Raw genomic sequence first — 21,823 nt, 5'->3', positions numbered from 1 at the left:
AGATTTTCAGCTTCTTAAGATAGACAAAAAGCTTCAGTTCAGAGACCGCTAGCAGAGATCTTGAAAAGGTGATAAATTCCAATATAAAGTGTGTTCTTAGGGCATGTAATGCTTCTATTAAGCTATATTTGTATTGGACTGTTTAAAGGAGTATTCCAGCCATAACAAGATACCCCCAATCCACAGGGGAAAATTTACTGATCGGTGGGGGTCCCAGCAGTTGGAGAACTAGGGTGTGCTGATCCCAGTATATCAGAAATGTGAGCCCTCACTCTGCTCATTTCAGTGTGCCCACGAGATAGCTGAGCACTAGTTCACATTGTAATGAACAATGTGGGCTATGCATTTCCGACCACTGCCTTCTTTGAAATTGGATGGGCTTCCTAGACACCCTAGTTCTTGCGATCAAAGACTGATTGGCAAATTTTAGGATACTTGTTGCGGATAGAATACCCCTTTAACCCCTTCTAATGGTACCTTTTTGGTATTAGGTTAGGGTTACATGGCAACTTTGGCTGAAATTCCCAGTTACACTTTTAGTCGCTATGATTAAGCAGTGTTTGATCCTTTAGCGACTAGAAGTTGTGCCTGCAGCCCCCCAGTAACAATAATGAAGGAGCCACGGGACAATAGAAGTTGTGGCCAAAGGTGCTGTGACGTCCTAGCACAATAAATATACCAATTGCTTCTACAGTAATAACTGTACCCCAATAAATATCAATTCCCTCCACATTTCTGGACCCCAGAAGTTACAGCGAGAATTTAAAAAAAGTCTGAGTTTAGTAGGTCACATGGGTGGTATATAATGGCCTCTGGGTAGCATGTGGTTCAGGACAGGTTGCAGTTCTTGTCTTTCTTCTTTGGTTTGGGAGGAGGATTGGGAGGAGTAGCATATCCTGGAGGTCTCATAAAAGCAGGTAAGGGAATGGGTTCTCCTAAAAAGTAGCCATCCTCTTCATCGTCAGAAGATGAAGAAGAAGTGGAAGAGAAGGATGGATATGTGAAATGGATCGGTTCCTTCAGTTCAGTACTAAGGGGAATTTTAAAAGTGACTCGGGGGCCTGTCCGATTCTGACTCCTGAGGTCAGGGAGTGAGCGTCTTTCTGAACATTCACGGGAGAATTCACGAGGCGCACCCCTCAAGCTGGAGTGTATGGACCGTACAGGAGTTACATATGAGTTGCAGTGTTGGGGTGTTCCAGATTGATCTATCATAGACATGGCTCTTCTACCTCCTCCCATTGGTCTCTCTTCTAAATCTTCCCCCTCTGGCTGTGTGTTGGTAGATGTGCCAATGTCTCTTGTTTCTTTGCGTGGAGAAACATCGGACTGTGCCGGGCTGATAGAGCGCTCACTGTTTGTGCGGGGCATACTGCATACCCTAGAGCAATAAATCTGCCCATGGCGAGGTAGGAATGGCCTGCCCAGAAGAGATGACCCACACCTTTCACAACAGAAGCAGCGTTCGGATGCGTGCCAGTGCTGCCCTCCATGTGATAGCTGTCCTTCATCTACACCTAGGGACAAGGAGAATATTAGCTTGAGGAAGACTGATACAAATATAAGTCCCCATAGAGATACCATGTTGCTTATAGTACTGTAAATCTAATTGGTAAAGCTAGGTGACAGTCCCTATGATAGCAGCCTTATTGTCACTTCACAATACGCAAATAACATATTGTATACCAGTGGCTGACTGCAGCAGTGATCTGTATATATACCACCTACCCACTATAGCCGTGTAAAACAGAGGGCAGCACAGATCGGTATAGCTTGCCTTATATTTAAGCATTTCCTGCACATAGCCAAATCTTGTCTTTAACTGGAACAACCTCTTTAATAGACTAGGAGAACTCAGGACTTCACACAAATTTTTTCCTTACCTATAATCTCACCGCAGCTGTCACAGTACTGTGCGTACAGTCTCTCATAACAGGGGGGGCACAATGCCCGCTTGTCTTTCATGATATAGCGCTGACTTACAAGAGAGCATTCACACTCAAAGCAGCAGAAGTGCCTGGTGTGCCAGTGGTAACCCTCTGCCTGTGTGCACTCCATAGAGAAGATGATCTGAAAGAGAACATATTCAGACATACCACAGAACAAAAGCTAGCCCAATATCACTAGCATTTTCGGATGAGAAGACACTCACCTCATCACAGGCCACGCATCGTGGTCGCTGAAGTTCGGCATGGTGCCGGCCACAGTACACTTGTCCTCCATGGTAGAAGTAAATCAGGTCACAGAGTAATTCTGAGCACTTGGTGCAGGTGAAACACTGGGGATGCCAACAAGAGCCTAGGCCTGCCCTGGACGCAAATACTGCCACATCGCCCCCACTGATCTGGTGTCCACACTACACAATGACAATGATAGGTGCAAATGTTATTGTATAGAATATATGGCAAATAGGTAGATGTTTGCATGTATTAAGCTGGTTAATATCAGCTCAACCTACTGATCTCAGCAAGACTGGTTTCCATCTAATGTATAATCTTTTTCTGATAACAGATGATGCGGAGAGAAGGCTGGAGAAGCTGGGTGTCAACATAACCAATCCTTCTGCTTTCAGGGAGATAAGCCACCGCTAGAGCGGTTCACAAATGGCATAGCCTGGCCTTATACATCAGATAGCTTTCACCTGAACAGTCAGCTGAGCATGTATGCGTTCTCAATAGGGAATGGGGATTAAGCCACCAAAAGACACTGGTCTTGCACCTGATGCCAGATATCACTTCTTTTTTTTAATCCCAGCTGGGTTTTTGAGTTTTCCAGGAAAATCCCTTTAATTAAAAGGCCTTGATATACATTGGATACAACATTAATCAAGTGTGTATGGCCAGCTTTACTCCTCTGAATACAGGCATGCTCAGTTGAACTGAGCATGCATGTATATGAGTGGACTGAGAGAGATAGATTCCAAGATAGGACCAATCCAAATATTAGGAAAGAAGTAGAGATGAGCGATTACTGTTCGGATCAGCCGATCCGAACAGCACGCTCCATAGAAATGAATGGATGCACCTGGTACTTCCGCTTTGACGTCGGCTGCTTAACCCCCTGCGTGCTGGCTACATCCATTCATTTCTATGCGAGCGTGCTGTTCGGAACGGCTGATATTGATTATTTTATTGCATCGCCTACTCTATAGTGTCCCTGATAACATTAGGTGTCCCCTTACCTTCTGACAGACGGTGCCACTCATGGTTCTGGAGACTGGACGTACAGATCCACGACCCAAATTTTCAAGTTTTCGTTTCTGGCTGAAAAGCGTCAGTAACTCCTCTTCTTCCACTCCCTGAAAAGAGCAGCAGTACCGGGCCTGGGACAGGACCGGCTTACATCTAACAGCGGTACTGGGCCTAGCATAGAATAAACAGCAGCACGGGGTCTGCCACAGAGCCATGCAAGGAATAACACAAAGAGCAGAAAAGAAAGGAGCAAAGTATAGAACATGTATCCAAGCTTAGATCTATAGATCTCTACCATGGGCAAAAATGGGAAAAAGTGGGACTTATTGGCAGATTAAAGCTAATATTACCATATCTGGTGACTGGTAACTCTACGCCTTCTAGTTTCTCAAGGCGTGGGTGGACCACCATGTCCACCTCACTAAAACCTGCCATTGTTCAGAGTGCCATGTTGTATGGGCTGGGTGTTATAAGGTTAATGTTGGTGCTAAGATTCAAGAGACAATAGGAAGGTAAGAGTAAACCATAGTATATATATAACCCTCAACCATTCTCTTTACTTCAGAGTCATGTGGAGGTAGTTGACGTAGAAGTTGCCTCAGTCTGTATCTTTCTCCTATACTCTGCACATATGGGACCTTGTCCTCGGGAAGACATCTGAAATATTGGTGTACCTGAGACAGAATTCCATAGCATACACTTCAATGTTCATCATGACATAATTGATCTCAAAATATCACTGTGAAGATGGGCGATAACATACCTGCTCAGGGGTTAGTCCGGGGGGTGCCCATGCATATTTCTCAAAGGCTGTGTCTGAGCTGCTTTCACCTGAGGACAAGCGCTGTGCCCCTACCATTTGGCAGAGAGATCTCTCTAGGTCCTGAGGAGAAGTGGCACTCCCATGATCATCCCATGGACAGTGACAGTGCTGGCAGATCTTCCTGGAGTAAAAAGGTATAGGAAAAGTGTAAAATCCAATGTGTAATATAGAAGCCAACCTATAAACAGCCTCAGAATAGCACATCATGGACTGACAATACCCTATATACCCAACATATACCCAGTGGCATAACTAGGAATGACGGAGCCCCGTGGCGAACTTTTGACATGAGCCCCCCCCCCCCCCCCGACCGACACCGAAGACCTTGACCACCTCCTACGCATTCCTGCGCGCTCTATTATACCCCATAGTGGATCCTGCACATAATATTATGTCCCATAGTGGCCCCTGCACACAGTATTATCCCCCATAGTGGCCCCTGCACACAGTATTATGCCCCATAGTGGCCCCTGCACACAGTATTATGCCCCACTGTGGACACCCATAAACAATTATTATAGTCTGGGGTGTTTTCAGAGTATTATAATCGGAGACCCAGGGGGAGAAAAACATAAAAAACACTGTTACTCACCTATCTCCCGGTTCTGCTGCAGTCCTCCACTGTCGGCCTCCGCTGTAGTCCATCTTCAATGACGTCAGACGTCACATGACCCGGGACGCAGGCCTGAAGCCTGCCCGGATTGTGGAGAGGTAAGTAACGGTGATTTTTATGTTATTTACCTCTCCCGAGTATAATGATAGTGTTTGTGGGGCCCGTGGTGTCACTTACCAATCTCGGCCCTGCCAGGATTGGTAAGTAAATAGGGCCCGTTACCGGCTGGAGTAACTCCAGCCGGTAACGGCCTATTAAAAAAACAAAACAAAACTGCAGCGGTAGCGGCTGTCACCGGGCCCCTAATGTCCTGGGCCCTGTGGAAACTGCCTCCGCTGCCTCCCCGGTAGTTACGCCACTGCATACACCATAAAAGATCCCTTCCTTTCCCACTTCAGGTTCTCTGTCAATGCTGAGTTGTATTGGAATCAGATCTGGTGAGTAAGAAAGCCTGGATACTTTTTGGATTGATTAGAGACAGGAATGGGAGCAATTTGGGGTACTAGAGATTTTGTTAATTGTGCGGACTGTATTTGCGGTCAAGACTGTGGTCCACATGATGAGCTGTGACCAGACCCGTAAGCCAGGGGGGCCCTCATGTCATCTTTAGCACACTAAGGCTGATTAAACTTGTCTTTTCTAATTTCCTTCAATGGCTGTATTTGGTGAGACACAGTGAAATGTATCATATACAGCCTTCCATTGTCAGAAAAAGAGAAAAATAACTAGAGATGAGCGAACAGTGTTCTATCGAACACATGTTCGATCGGATATCAGGGTGTTCGCCATGTTCGAATCGAATCGAACACCGCGTGGTAAAGTGCGCCAAAATTCGATTCCCCTCCCACCTTCCCTGGCGCCTTTTTTGAACCAATAACAGCGCAGGGGAGGTGGGACAGGAACTACGACACCGGGGGCATTGAAAAAAATTGGAAAAAGTCATTGGCTGCCGAAATCAGGTGACCTCCATTTTAGACGAATAGTGGATTTCAAATCCGGGTCATATGAGAATGTGAACTTTGTGACTATGAGACAGGGATAGCTGTACAGGCAGGGATAGCTAGGGATAACCTTTATTTAGGGGGGAATGTTATTAAAAATAACTTTTTGGGGCTCTATCGGGTGTGTAATTGTGATTTTTGTGAGATAAACTTTTTCCCATAGGGATGCATTGGCCAGCGCTGATTGGCCGAATTCCGTACTCTGGCCAATCAGTGCTGGCCAATGCATTCTATTAGCTTGATGAAGCAGAGTGTGCACAAGGGTTCAAGCGCACCCTCGGTTCTGATGTAGCAGAGCCGAGGCTGCACAAGGGTTCAAGCGCACCCTCGGCTCTGATGTAGGAGAGCCGAGGGTGCACTTGAACCCTTGTGCACCCTCGGCTCTGCTACATCAGAGCCGAGGGTGCGCTTGAACCCTTGTGCACACTCTGCTTCATCAAGCTAATAGAATGCATTGGCCAGCGCTGATTGGCCAATGCATTCTATTAGCCCGATGAAGTAGAGCTGAATGTGTGTGCTAAGCACACACAGTCAGCTCTACTTCATCGGGCTAATAGAATGCATTGGCCAGCGCTGATTGGCCAGAGTATGGAATTCGGCCAATCAGCGCTGGCTCTGCTGGAGGAGGCGGAGTCTAAGATCGCTCCACACCAGTCTCCATTCAGGTCCGACCTTAGACTCCGCCTCCTCCAGCAGAGCCAGCGCTGATTGGCCGAATTCCGTACTCTGGCCAATCAGCACTGGCTAATGCATTGTATTGGCGTGATGAAGCAGTGCTGAATGTGTGTGCTTAGCACACACATTCAGCTCTACTTCATCGGGCTAATAGAATGCATTGGCCAATCAGCGCTGGCCAATGCATTCTATTAGCGTGAACTGAGTTTGCACAGGGGTTCTAGTGCACCCTCGGCTCTGCTACATCAGATTGCTACATCTGATGTAGCAGTGCCGAGTGTGCATCAGATGTGTAGTTGAACAAAACTGACTCAGCACTGCTAAGTCTCTGCATTCGCATAGGAATGCATTGGCCAGCCTTCGGCCAATCAGCGCTGGCTCTGCCGGAGGAGGCGGAGTCTAAGGTCGGACCTGAATGGAGACTGGTGTGGAGCGATCTTAGACTCCGCCTCCTCCAGCAGAGCCAGCGCTGATTGGTCAAGTTCCGTACTCTGGCCAATCAGCACTGGCCAATGCATTTCTATGGGGAAAAGTTAGCTTGCGAAAATCGCAAGCTGACAGGGATTTCCATGAAATAAAGTGACTTTTATGCCCCCAGACATGCTTCCCCTGCTGTCCCAGTGTCATTCCAGGGTGTTGGTATCATTTCCTGGGGTGTCATAGTGGACTTGGTGACCCTCCAGACACGGATTTGGGTTTCCCCCTTAACGAGTTTATGTTCCCCATAGACTATAATGGGGTTCGAAACCCATTCGAACACTCGAACAGTGAGCGGCTGTTCGAATCGAATTTCGAACCTCGAACATTTTAGTGTTCGCTCATCTCTAAAAATAACCTTTTATTGACAAAATTAGCAGTAACAAATTCAGTGTGGGTGACAGTGGCATAAACACAGCACAGTTAGGCTCCATGCACTTGTCCGATTGTGCCATCTGATGCTCCTCCGAGGGAGTGTCTGATAGCCAGTTCCAGTATAAAATAGAACAGGCCCTATCCTGCAACAAGACATCGGAACAGAACAGAAGTGCCCATAGAGGTAAGTATATCACAAAATGCACTCAGATGTCCCACACCGGATGCACACTCGGTTGTATGCATGGGGTCTTACTATGTGCGGGCACTAAATGATGGTAAGCTAATGTGCACAGACATGTTGTGAGCAAGTCTTCATGGTGATCTGGTCCAGAGAATAAAAGGGAAATGTAAATGCTGCTTAAATGTACGCATCAGATGCATTGACGGTTATGATGAGAAGTTGTACGGGGAAAGGGGGGGGAAGAAGCAGAGCTTTTGCTCCAGGGCCTGTGAGCCTTTAGTTACACCATTGGCTGAAGACATAGACTGGAAAAAACTATTGAGATATTGTATGGGTCGTCTGCATTTTGCTATGTATACCCCAGAATACCTCATCACCTATAGTTTAATAGCGCAATAGTCATAATAAAAAGCCCCTTTGAGGCCCCTTCCCCCAATGCAGTAGGTCTCTTTGCAAATAAGATGTGCCAGGGGGGCTGGCAAGGATGAAAGTATTGTTATTATAGGAAATTAACTACGGAGAAAGAGCTCATTCACGAGTAAAACATGACGTGCTTGTAAATCCATTTTATTAACCACTTACATCTACTTTTGCATTTATAGGCCATGTGGTTTGCTGGAGCTTTAGACTCGCTAGGTCAGGGAGCCAAGTCAAAGAACAGTAAGTTATTTTAGGTACTATGAGGAATGTGACACATTAATGGCGCGGCATCATGTGAGATTAACAGGCATTGTCACCACGGCTAGGAATGAGGAGGAAGAAGACGTCTTTGTTATAGGAGAAATATATTACACGTAGAGACTGAGCGCTCTATGGCTTTGGACTGCAGATGGACAGACTCTTCCTAAGCCTAAGGGACAAGATGATCTATAGTAAGGGGGATCCACAGGTATAATCTCACATGATCAATTTTGCTTTCTAAGGAGATATAAACTAAGAATATAGAGTGTAATGTTTGACTGGACAACCCCTTCTTCTTATATGGGTCCCCAATAACAGAGACCCACTTTTAGAATGAAGTGGACCTGGGGATATCCACTAATCTCTCCAATTCCTGCTCCCTGCACCAGGGGACATCATGGCTGGGCAGGTATTACCTTTACAGCAGCCACTGTGAGTGAGATGTAGTAATACAAGGACGCCAGTAAGATTAGGGGACATCCATGTATTACTAGAACATCTTGAAAATGTCTAATAGGACATACAAATAGGTTTGCCCTCATGAGACAATGCTGGAATATATGAACAGGATCCCGACAGAAAACGGACTTGGAAGCTGTGCATCTTTGACACATGACTGCCATTTGCACCCAATATGCACCACTTTGTTGTTTCTTTTTTTACAAAAGTGGGCTGAGCGGCCGCAGAATAAGGCAGGCATCAGAAAACGGGCTGAGTTATATCTGAAATGTATGCCAGTTCCTGACTGATGTAGATATCAATTTATGAGCATGGGACCTCCCAAGATCCCCCAGAATCATTAAAGGGGTTTTACAACCCCAAATCAAGTTTTCATATTGATGACTTATCCACAGATTGGTTATCAGCATATGGTCTGTGATGGTCCAACACCCAGACCCTGCACAGATCAGTTGTTGTTCTAGCAGCCTCCAGGGCTATACATTTTTAGTATATGGGCAGCGTGAGTAGTGCCGCTTCTAATCAATAGGAACAGCACTGCAGTCTCCTGGAAGAACCGCAATACACTGGATGCTACATTGTTCCTATTACTTGAATAGGCGCAGTGTTGCATGTTCCGTCCATAAACTAGTAGCTTCCAGCTCCTGGAGGCTGCTGCAACAGGTGATCTGTGCATGGTCTGGGTATGGATAGATCATTCATATGAAAACTTGATTTGAGGCTGGAAAACCCCTTTAAGAGGCTGAAGCCTGGGAATTGTTTAAGACTGGTGTAGGAAACATGGCAATAATTGTTCACTTCCACAAGACACAAGAGGATCTCCCATAACAGCAAGATATGTGTCTGACCCCAGGAGATAGTCAAGTATAGTGCTCAGCTATCTCTGTCCGTCCCATAGGGATTGAATGTAGTGGCAGCTGACGTGTGTAACCATCACTCCATTCAAACACAGAGGACACAAAGCATGCGATCAGTGAGACCTGCAGCAAGCACACATTTATCATCTCTTCTATGGATATAAGCTCCTACTACCGTTATTGCCGGATGACCCCTTTGAAGGGAATCTGTCACCAGAACCAGCATATCAGCAGAGCCCGGGAGATAGATAGCTTAGGGTCACCTTAATCAAACAGTGTTTTCTTGTTGTGAATCAGTGCCAAGATATTGATGTTTTTGTTAATATGCAAATTAACTCTTTTAAGAAATTAGGGCATTACTGCTTACCCCCTTGGAGAAATGGCAACCCCTTCATTGCTCCAAATAGCTTATTACTTATTGCCAAAAAAGAAGGCAATATATCAGCAATGGAGGCAGAAATTCACAAGGGGGAGACAGTTTTTGATTCAGGTGACCCTAACTTATTTATTTGCAGGGCTGGGTGGATAAGCTGGGTTATGGTGACAGACCCCTTTTCAGGATTACATAGCGCTACCTGAATCAATGAGTTGCCCATGTAGTACATAGATGTAGCTCTTTGTAGCCACTCTCTCACTAATACTTGCTGGAACACTTCTATGTTAAACTAGCCACATATAGAAACAGAACCAAAGAGGAACACACAGCAGTTTACATACCTCCACCTGTGGGCAAGGAAACCTGGGCACCGTTCTTTGCAGGAGTAACATGGCTGACCTTGTCCTGTGACATTCACCTCCACTCCCTAGTACAAAAATGAAATAGTTAAAAAAACAGACACAGATTAACACTCAACAGACCCCATTATATCCACTGGGATCCCTCAGGCCCCATTCAGGTCTGTAATTTTTGGGATCCATTGTCTGTTTTTCCAATCCTCCGACAGACCAGATGTGACAATAGTGTAAAGATCTAAGAACAATGAAACAGCAAACTTTGTGAAGACCAACATTTGTGTTGGTCTCACAACTTTTGGCCCCGACTGTAACTTCCCTCATTCACACCAGCTTGTTGCTTGAGGTTAGAGAAGCCATACCTGTATCGATCTTCTGCATATCCACACCCTGCATATTTACTAGGTTGTCATAAAGCAGCCAATGCCTCATAAGAAAGCCCCTGAGAAATCACCATGACATCCTTTATCTCCTGCTTGTGCAATTCCCTAATGTATAAGTGTGGGTTCACTACAGGTGAACCTAACACTATATAAAATACCTGGACCTGAAAGAAGAAATGTTGGGTAACATATAAGGGGCTAATGTCTAAACTTGAAGCGCGACATACGTGAGGTAACAGGAGGAAGAAATAGGTGTGGAGGTAAAACAACGCAAACCACAAGAATGAGACCAATGGAGAAAAACACTGTAAGCGCCGCATCGAGAGCACGAACACAAATAAAACTCATCTATAATTGAGTGTGCCATACAAGCTTTCTAGCCATAATGACAGCTCAGAAAGTACATATGTGCCCCCTGGGTAAAACATCTGCCATTGCTTTTCATCCATTTTCATAAGCAGATAAAGAACCAAAATACTGCCAAACAATACATATGTAGCACTATCAATATAATGAAAGCTATACGCCCATACAGCACCTATACAATACTTATATTATGCCATAATTCAGTGTCTAATAATACCATTATACAAAGACACAATATTATCACCATATAGTAGCAAATGTTATTGTATAGTGTGGCTACATTACACTACAATTCAATAATACCACCATAAGTTGGCAAATGATATTTTATTACAACGCTCAATAGAAATTCTTAAATAATACTCCAATATGGTAACCAAATACCACAATACTCAAATACTACAAACATACAGTGCACTAATCTGCAAGGAAAAGAGGGCTAAAGCACAGTTATAGGCAAAGCTGTAGATCAATTTCCTGGTCAATCTTCGCTTTTACAGCCTAGAAGCCCAAATAAAGGGTATTGTATGATACTGAACTCCACTTCCTCTTCTCAGACCAGCGGTATCATGCCTATGCCAGCTCACTCCCATTCACATGAATAGGGCAGAGTTGCAATACCAAAAACAGCCATTTATACAATGTATGGCGCTGTCCTTGGTAAGTAGTGACAAGGCCACAGCAATTAATATTATAGTGCAGTAATACCGCTTTAAGAATGACAAATTTTAGAAACTCCCAGTATGGACCTGTAGCTGTAATATACTGCCGATATAGGGTAGCATATTAAGATGACATTCACTTCAATATTTAGTTTATACTCAACATAGTAAAATTTAGTTTTAAACGCTGCAACTTTATTGCTTCAGTAAAGTATATATTTATGTAGTAACAAACAACGAAAGAACAGCGCCACCTAGTAGCTTCTTTGTCAAGAAAAATTGGATTTATGGGATTTTAGCTACCAAAGCCTGCTACTTAATTATAAGAAGCATCAATGTGTGCACAGCAAGTCATAGTAAATATAATATATTAGATATTGTCTCTCTGTAGAGACTCTACGGCAGGCAGTACTAGATATAGTGGCCTTCAGACAGACTCAGCTATGCAACAAAGACCTTGAACATCTACGGAGACAAAACATCTGCCTTCAGCTATGTGGATTCATGATGAACTTCCAATATTATACCCACCTCCAGTTTTAGGCCTTTATCCTGCTCTAATATCCCTATAGTAATACCTGTGCTAGCGCTCCCTACAGGACATTCCTGCTACTGAGAATTTCCTCAAACGGCTGCTCTATTTCCAGGAACTACATGTCATTGTATAAAGCAATATTCATTCCCTGCTATATTGTTAAACTGAAGGTCCGCTACCCCTGCCCCCAGGCACCTCCATCATGTAGACACGTGTCAAAATCTACCCTGCCTACCTCACACTGATACCACAGCAGAAGCCGTGCCCCATTAGGCTGTCTGGGGACAATCTGAAGGCCCTGGTATACATTCGACCCTGATGAATAAGAATATGGGTAGCTTCATTCTGAGATGAGCCCAACCCCAACAAAGTGTGAGGGTGTACTGGCTGTCATTGAGGAGATCCAGCTGGTGTATGGGATCTTACAGTATGAAAATTATCTCTCCTCCAAAAGGCAGAAACTGTCCTTCTAGGGTCACCTATAGGTATCTGCCCTATATATATCTGCCCTATATGTCTGGCCCATAAAAGAACCTTGAAATGTGAAGAGAAGGGTTGGACTTGGCGTTAGAGTGCTAGATGATGCTTTCGATGGGCCCAAGCTTGAACCATGTAATGATACAGCACAAAAAAAGGGTCTTATGGTCTTTTCCAAAGAATTGTAGGGGGGGGGGGCCTCCAGACTCATTTTGTCTGGTGGGCCGAAAAAACCTAAGGCTGATGTTGGAAGAGAACTTTTTGGCAATTTGTGAGAACAGTTTTGAGAAAAGATTCACCTTTGAACCTACTTTTCTGTTTGGGAAGGTCACTCAACAATTGGCAAATTGGCGTCCTCTCTTATTTTATATTGTATATCTAATTTACCCCACTACTCTCTCCATATGGGTAAAAATTACATAACTATAATTTTGCCATTCCCACATATCATTATAGGGTGCCATATTCTCCCTTAAAAGCAATATAAATCTTTTATCCTCCATAGGGATGAACATACATGTTATTGGGTGACCATATACACTCACCGGCCACTTTATTAGGTACACCTGTCCAACTGCTCGTTAACACTTAATTTCTAATCAGCCAATCACATGGCGGCAACTCAGTGCATTTAGGCATGTAGACATGGTCAAGACAATCTCCTGCAGTTCAAACCGAGCATCAGTATGGGGAAGAAAGGTGATTTGAGTGCCTTTGAACGTGGCATGGTTGTTGGTGCCAGAAGGGCTGGTCTGAGTATTTCAGAAACTGCTGATCTACTGGGATTTTCACGCACAACCATCTCTAGGGTTTACAGAGAATGGTCCGAAAAAGAAAAAACATCCAGTGAGCGGCAGTTCTGTGGGCGGAAATGCGTTGTTGATGCCAGAGGTCAGAGGAGAATGGCCAGACTGGTTCGAGCTGATAGAAAGGCAACAGTGACTCAAATAGCCACCCGTTACAACCAAGGTAGCCAGAAGAGCATCTCTGAACGCACAGTACGTCGAACTTTGAGGCAGATGGGCTACAGCAGCAGAAGACCACACCGGGTGCCACTCCTTTCAGCTAAGAACAGGAAACTGAGGCTACAATTTGCACAAGCTCATCGAAATTGGATAATTGAAGATTGGAAAAACGTTGCCTGGTCTGATGAGTCTCGATTTCTGCTGCGACATTCGGATGGTAGGGTCAGAATTTGGCGTCAACAACATGAAAGCATGGATCCATCCTGCCTTGTATCAACGGTTCAGGCTGGTGGTGGTGGTGTCATGGTGTGGGGAATATTTTCTTGGCACTCTTTGGGCCCCTTGGTACCAATTGAGCATCGTTGCAACGCCAAAGCCTACCTGAGTATTGTTGCTGACCATGTCCATCCCTTTATGACCACAATGTACCCAACATCTGATGGCTACTTTCAGCAGGATAATGCGCCATGTCATAAAGCTGGAATCATCTCAGACTGGTTTCTTGAACATGACAATGAGTTCACTGTACTCCAATGGCCTCCACAGTCATCAGATCTCAATCCAATAGAGCATCTTTGGGATGTGGTGGAACGGGAGATTCGCATCATGGATGTGCAGCCGACAAATCTGCGGCAACTGTGTGATGCCATCATGTCAATATGGACCAAAATCTCTGAGGAATGCTTCCAGCACCTTGTTGAATCTATGCCACGAAGAATTGAGGCAGTTCTGAAGGCAAAAGGGGCTCCAACCCGTTACTAGCATGGTGTACCTAATAAAGTGGCCGGTGAGTGTATGCTTCATGTATATGTCTAAGTGTTGCTGCTTTAATTTGCGCCTGCCATCATGCACATGGCATTTGGTTTTCATGCTGCAAGTTACAGCAGGAGGAGCTGAGTGGATGGATTTATAGGTTTGTTATACATTCAATATAACCTGTCATTTATTCACTTAAAGGGAACCTTTCACCACGGCCACTAACTCCAACTCTTTGCGTGCTTCAATAGGCTCCGCTCCACTGATTCCAGCACAGTTGGGATTATTTTCTGGAACTCCTACTATACCCAAGCTATCATTGCTGTTAGTTTCAGTACCAATATGTCTGTCACTGAATAGGACCGCCCACTGGACTCCTAAACACAAAACAAGCAGGGATTTAAATGAACAAAATACAAGTTACTATGTATCAATGTGCTCCGCTCCTCCTGCTCTATAACATGCCGCCTGCAGATCAGATACTATGGTCAATGTGACAGGTTTGCTTTAGAATTGGATTACTTTAAGTGAATTATGAATACTTGCATTTTAATGTTTGGTCTTACGCCTTTATATTCTTCACATGACACATTGCAGGCATCAGTAGTAGCTGTAGATATGAGCGGTAGCTGGCCCTAACACACCAGTAATTCCGGTCGTGTGAATCTCCTAAGGGCACATTCCCTGTGATCAGATCTCAGCAGAGATCAAAGCAAAATTATGTGAACAAGTCGCGGGAAAATTCTGCTTTACTGAATAGTAAGAAGGGCAATAACATGGAGTGTGGCGCTGGGCCTATACTAATGGATGAGGCTGGAACATGTTGGGAGTTGTTACTATGTCTCTGATAGTGAATGGAATTTGTCGAACAAATGATGGACCAATTAATAGTTAACCATGTCATTACCTGACCTTATATATCCAGTGATGGAGTCATTCATGTTTAAAGGGAAAAGGCGGACATCACTGGGGGATGACCCAAATTTGTTGAGAAAGTGTGAATTTGCACGGGGAAATAAAAAAAAAAAGACCCACAAGCAAATACTGGATCAGAAAAACATAAAACCTAAAATGTATTCACTCCCATACACCTTCAATAGCTATAAGCCCAACTATCCCCCCATATAAATGCATACTTGTTTACCTCTAGCAGCAGCTTATCTGCCCTAAGAATAAAACATTGAAATTTAACATGCCCAATTCTTCTGTCCCCCATACATATCAGGTGATCTGTCTGTCTCTAGGTGCCACAACGAAGGAAGGAGTTGGAAGAATCTGGATCTTGCAACGATCACCTGATCCAGATACCTCTGGGAGCTGAAAGCTACAGCGATGGACAGAGCAGGAAGCAGGTCTGCTCCCATTCAAGTAATAAGACCAGATCTGCAGCTCTGTTCACTGTATAATTTTAACACTTGGGTACTGCAGCTCTGTTCACTGTATAGTGGTGGCACTCAGGTACTGCAGCTCTGTTCACTGTATAGTGGTGGCACTCGGATACTTCAGCTCTGTTCACTGTATAGTGGTGGCACTCGGATACTTCAGCTCTGTTCACTGTATAGTGGTAGCACTCGGGTACTTCAGCTCTGTTCACTGTATAGTGGTGGCACTCAGGTACTGCAGCTCTGTGCACTGTATAGTAGTAGCACTCAGGTACTGCAGCTCTGTTCACTGTGGTGGCATTTGGGTACTGCAGCTTTGCACCCATTACTTGAATAGTAGCAGAGCTGCTTCTGGTATGGGATTCGGGAGCTGGACCTTCACCGATCAGTTATAAATTCCCTATACTTTTCTATCTACTTACAAAAAGGATAATACAAGTATTGTTGAAGAAGTTCAGATTTACTAACATTCCCCCGTGAATTATTACGTGGCCTTGCTGTTGTAGCTATTGCTTAGTAACTGACTGTTGCTAGTAGATGACACATTTGGATTTCCGTGCCCCTCTGAAGACTTGTATGTGTTAATCTATATTTAGTACATAGACTAATAGTACATATTCAGTACGTCAATTCATGGTGTAAACAAAAGTGGATGGCATGTATGTATGGGCAGCATGGTGGCTCAGTAGTTAACATGACTGGGGCCCTGGGTTTGCATCAAGTTGTATGTTCCCCATACAGATATTATTGACTGTCTATGTTGTATATTTGCACTATGTGATAAACAGTGACATCTCTCTATACACCAACAGGAAGATTTCTTGATGACAAGGCGGAAGGATCAGGATGTCTGCACCATTACAATAAGGTCTTAACATTCATGGAGTCACGGAGCTGTGTCTTGGGGTCGGTGTGTTAATGAATGACCGGTTTATTAACTGTGCTACTTATTATTCAGCCTTAAGACTATTGTGGGAACGTGAGAAGTAGTTTGAGAAATACTACAGTACTTAGTGCACAGAAGACGTCCTTTATGTATTTTGATGAATCCCAACACCACACTGTGGGAAAATACGTGCAGCGGTCACACTATTTCCAAAACCATTGCGGTTTTGGAAATTGCATGTCAATTATACTTACAGAAACGCCAGCGGTTTCCCTATAGATATAATGGAAGAAGAAGTCCACAGAGGGAACCTCTGCAGACCTTCCGTGAAAAGTGCTGCAGGGAAAACCACGATGCATTGCTCCCACGGTTTTTCCTGCAGCACTTTTTTTTGCTGTGGCCTGATACGAAGACCTTTACCCTAAAGGTATTTTTCCATGACTATGATATTGATGGGCTATTCTAAGACATACCTAGACAACCTATCCTTAGAGAGATATTGATGACCCATCCACTGTGTCCTCCTATCAGTAACGGTGGTCAGCTTGCTCCACGTCCACCAGCCCACTGCTTTGATGGATTCTTCAGAAGTCCATAGCTGCAGACAATAAAGTCTTCTCTACCAGCACCATGTAGTGAAGAGCCTCATTGACTGTTTGATGATAATCTGATTTGTACCTACTGGTACCTGCATACCTTGCCAGCCAGATATAGACTTACTATCTCTGATCTAGGAGTATGTACAAATAAGTCTGATAGTGTAACAAGTCTATGCAGATCTTCTCCACATATCTTAATGCATACCTACCAGACCACTACATGACCTCATGTCTGATCAGGTGCCATGATTATAGTGTATTCTCTATTACCATTGCAGGCAGTATTCACAAATTATCCAATAATAGGTCCGTATAGTCATGACATATCAATCGTACGCCAGTCCAAAGACTGTGTTCAGTGTGATGCAGACTATTAGGAGATAGAGTCCATATTCCAAAATGGCATATAGTAACACATACTAAATAGCATCTAATATCTGATTATATAAAAGCATCATAGTGGCCATTGCTGATGATCTTGTCCTACTAAGAGAGGTCCCATTCATTGAATGGAGACCACTTTGGCTTCTGTTCAGTTGTACATTGCTGGGTTACGTCTTTTTCTATATATGACTATACATAGACTTTCAGCACAAAAACCTATACTATGTGGGTTGTTTACAAATAGAAGGCACTGTATTAATCCGTCCTAGCCTTCCACCATATATAGTAGCTGCATAGTGGATGGGATTTATGCAATTCTCAACGACATACTGAGACTAATAATAGGGCAACATGGAGATCCCTGATTTCCTTTCACTAAAGCTGGGATCATGACGTATAGTCGCAAATAGGTCAACCAGCAGTTGTGGCTGCGGCACATTCAGGGTCGCAATGTGACTCCATTCACTAACATTAGTGAAGGAGTTGTAGCTCCATGTGGTGGGGCTCTCTCTGTTCCTGGGAAACCACGTGGCTGGTCACATTATGAGGTACTGTGCGGTGGAAACTTCCTAATACGTTATCTGATATTTTACCCTGCTGCCACAGTCTGTGAAATGGATCGGCTCAGGAAGAAGATTAAGAACTATTGCACCTGATGAAGGGCGAGTTTTAATGCCCGAAACGTGTTGTGTTTGAGTTATACAATAAAACCGTTTGATACCATTTTTCCTGTTGATCGTGGTTCTTTTCCAACTGGATTCTCCATCGTATCTGGTTCTTGGTCCTATATTGTATTTATCTACACCTGTGAGGTGTCAGGAACCCGCAGCTCCATTCACCACAGGGAGGGAACATCTGCCAAATGTTTCCCACTGATGTTATAAAGTTGCGTAACCACAACCTTGTAAGGTGAGCCTCCCTATCTGCCATACTTACCTGTTGTCACTAAAGTGCCACACTACGGGACAATCAGTATCTCTCCTTTTTGTTTTCGAGATGTGGCGGGCATTGGTTTTGTAGCCCAAGCCTAAATACTGTAGCACATTTGCAATGCTAAGGCTGAGAGCTGTGGGAGACCAACAGAGATTCCTCTGAAGAAAGAAAAAGAAAATTGCAAGTCCTTTTTGCCACATTGGCTTTAGGGAAACACTCCACTGATGGAAATTCAATAATATGTCCATCTTATGCGCCCCAGACTTAGCAGATTAAGTCGGACAACCCATTTAATATCACACCTTCTCCCTTATGTTTTTACTTTTTGAGGTTTATATACATATGTATCTTGCCCTCCACCTACCATGTAGCCTTTACAATATTGGGGCCTTCCTCTGCAGCAGTATGGCTTTTGGACCCCTCAGGCACAAGGACGGCCCAGGTGTGACTGCTACATCTGCATCCCCTATAATTACAACCTGGAACATATCACTATGACTCCTATGCTTAAGTATGTCTCTTACATCAAAGTCTTTTCATGTTCTTTTGTCCCAAATTTTTAGAATGTTCTCTATGCCGTGCAGCCTTGGCATTGCCCAGTATACATGTGTCTGGGTAACTTCTGCCACAGCGAACCACAAAAAGTAATGCTCTCCTGACCACAGTACACCCTGGTCCTGAAAGCCTATGTGGTCCTTCAACTTGTGGACATCTTGATGGTTGCTGTTCTCATTGGTGTTGAGGTTCACCAAGATCACAAAGACTGATACTTGAGAACTGAAAACCAGCATCTACATTTTTAAACAAATCCCTATTAGTATGTCTTTGGAGTGTGGGAGGAAACCCACGCAAACACGGGAAAACATACAAACTCCTTGCAGATGTTGCCCTAGGCAGGATTCGAACCCAGGACTCTAGCACTGCAGTGCAAACCACTGAGCCACCGTGCTTCCGAGAGCAACATCTACATCTGTGAAATAACTTACCTAACACTTCACAGAGGCGCTTGGATCTACAAGATGGCAGCTTATGTGGAGAAGCCGTGACTTGTACTGTGTGATGCAAGGCGTTTGGCAGGTTGAGGTGTTCATTGTTTATTGTGGATTATTACAAAAATGCAATATCATTGTGTGTGGGCTTACAAATGCTTCACTCAATTCTCCCCCAGTGCAGTGGTGAGAAAAATATGGTGAAACTTTTTAAGCAGCAAAGTAAAAATGCTTTCAGTACCAAAAGGGTTAATAGTGTCAATGAACAAAATGAAGCGAATGAAGAAAAGATAAGTCTAAATCCTATCAATATTTGGGATGAAAGTGAGTCCAAAGTGATGATACGGCCCCCACAAAGCCCTGAGCTCAACATCCTCCAGTCTGTCTGGGATGACATGAAGAGACAGAAGGATTGGAGCAAGCCTACATCCACTGAAGATCTGGGCTTAGTTCTCCAAGATGGCAGGAACAACCTCCCTGCCGAGTTCTGCCAAAAACTGTCTAAGTACCGAGAGGAATTGATGGAAGGCAAAGGTCACACCAAATATGGATGGGATTTAAATTATTTTTTTTCATTCTCTTCATTTTGATGAGTGACAAAAATAAACTATTAACCCTTCTATTTCTGAAAGCATTCTTAATTTACAGAATTTTCCCACACCTGCCTAAAACGTTTTGCACATCACTGTACATTATACGCATCTCACACTTATTTTGCACACTCATTAAAAGTCAATAATCGGTTGATCGCACATTCCCATTCATTGGCCCATGCAAGATACTCTGCGGTCTGCTCATTTGACATTTCACCACATAACAGGGGATGTGGTGCAGACACTATGCAAACTGTATGGAGAACCAAATAATCATAATCCCCATACTATGTGCATCATACTGTGGAAAAGGCCCTTTAAATGAAGGACAACTTTCTATATCATCGAATGGCTCTCATTCTGGGGAGAAATCAACCCATCATGTAAAAGGGAGAGCCATTACAAAAATCCGTCTCTGCAGGACACAGCACTGAACATGGGGTCAACACAAGATCCTAAGTCTGATTCAGGAAAGCTGTATATAGTGAACAGGATGCTAAAGTGTGCCTAAACTGTGGCTAATGGAAGGGACCTTACTAATATAGGGGACTTGCTAATATGGTCCCTTGTAATTGCCAGCGAAAGAGCAAAAACTGTGCTGAACTCGCCTCTCAGCCAAAAGACCATAGTGGTGTGTAGGGTTGTGTAATCTACACACCCTATTAATAGTAAACCCAAACAAGTCTCAAACGGATAGGAAAAAGGACCCCGATCCACAATTTTGTGGCTTGGTCGTACAACACCCACTGTGATCCATACAAATTTCAGCCATGTGCATGGGGTCATAGAAATGAATGGGTCCACATGCTATCCATCCGGTATTACAAATCTGTAATGTAGATAGCACACGGAGCAACATGACGGTTATGTGTATGGGGTCTTATTTAAGGGTAAGGAGTCTTGAGCAGAAATCCCCAAATAGGGTTTTTATCAATAGATCATCTGACAATCCCATCATGACATGAGCATACACGGTAGTACTGCAAAGCTAACACTCATAATTGTTATAAGATTTCCCACATTTACTCAAAAACTGATTTTCCGATCCCGTTCAGTAAAGCAGAAAATTCCAAACCAAACACCAGATGAAGAAAAATGACAAATGCGACACTTCTAGTGATCCCGTGAAGCCCTCCTGAAACCTGATCACTGTCATTTTCAATATCTTGCTACATTTCCAATACTCCGCCATAGTGAACTATCTATGATCGTATAATGAACGCCCTATACATAAATCTTACTTCTAATATTAATAGTAAAAAAACAGTGCATATAAAAAGTATCCAAAAAGTGTGATGACGTAAAGTGTTTTAAGATGTGACCTGATGAATGAAGTAAGGGTGAAACAGCGGCACATGTCTGTGCCTGTGAGAGTCAAAGAGACAAAGGAAAATAACTATGGGAGACACACAGTATACAGACACAATAGTATACACATCAGCTGTCCACCTTACCTGAGACCGACGCCTCCTGGAACTGCGGAACATCCTGACCCTCCGGATGTCTACTGAGGACTCTGCCAGTAACTCTTTCCTGGTCTTCAGTTCCGTTCACCTGAAGCCAGTCCACACCCCTACACATCATACGGGACCTCCCCGGGGACAAACAGCCCTACCTGTAAAAGGAGACAGGCACTCCTAGACTGGAAAGTGACACCACCCCCGGAAGCTGCATTCATAATACAGCTCATACTTTTTTCTTTAACTCTTTTGTGCCTGGTACTAAGTATTTCCTTTAAAAAAAAAAAAAAAAAAAAAAAAAAAAAGAGATTAATACTTCTGAGCCCCCCATTTAGAACACTAACACGAAGTGCTCCAGTGAGAGCATTTTTCTTTAGACACATAT

General features: G+C 43.9%; 1 protein-coding gene across 1 annotated transcript; it reads right to left on the bottom strand.

The window, feature by feature from the left end:
- Positions 1-732: 732 nt before the first annotated feature.
- PRICKLE3 (prickle planar cell polarity protein 3) lies at positions 733-21,583 on the bottom strand. The gene is made up of 8 exons (XM_075260515.1): positions 21,433-21,583; positions 10,054-10,139; positions 3,955-4,135; positions 3,752-3,865; positions 3,182-3,322; positions 2,153-2,356; positions 1,884-2,070; positions 733-1,517 (listed from the first exon to the last, which is right to left on the bottom strand). The coding sequence occupies exons 1-8, from the start codon at positions 21,463-21,465 to the stop codon at positions 829-831; spliced, it is 1,635 nt and encodes a 544-aa protein (XP_075116616.1). The 5' UTR covers positions 21,466-21,583; the 3' UTR covers positions 733-828.
- Between the last annotated feature and the right edge of the window lie 240 nt (positions 21,584-21,823).

The sequence above is a fragment of the Leptodactylus fuscus genome, chromosome 11, assembly GCF_031893055.1.
Source record: "Leptodactylus fuscus isolate aLepFus1 chromosome 11, aLepFus1.hap2, whole genome shotgun sequence".
Lineage (NCBI taxonomy): Eukaryota > Metazoa > Chordata > Amphibia > Anura > Leptodactylidae > Leptodactylus > Leptodactylus fuscus.
Note: the sequence above shows the minus strand (reverse complement) of the source record. Positions and strands in the feature narration are given on the sequence as shown.

Bases quoted from the DNA above. Each gene is read 5' to 3' on its own strand.
- PRICKLE3 (XM_075260515.1), bottom strand. From the start codon at position 21,465: ATGTTCCGCAGTTCCAGGAGGCGTCGGTCTCAG. The intron at 3,323-3,751 runs GTAAAGAGAATG...GTCCTGTCCCAG, and splicing joins TACCTCCACATGACTCTGAA to GCCCGGTACTGCTGCTCTTT. The intron at 1,518-1,883 runs GTAAGGAAAAAA...CCTTGTCCCTAG, and splicing joins CAGCTGCGGTGAGATTATAG to GTGTAGATGAAGGACAGCTA.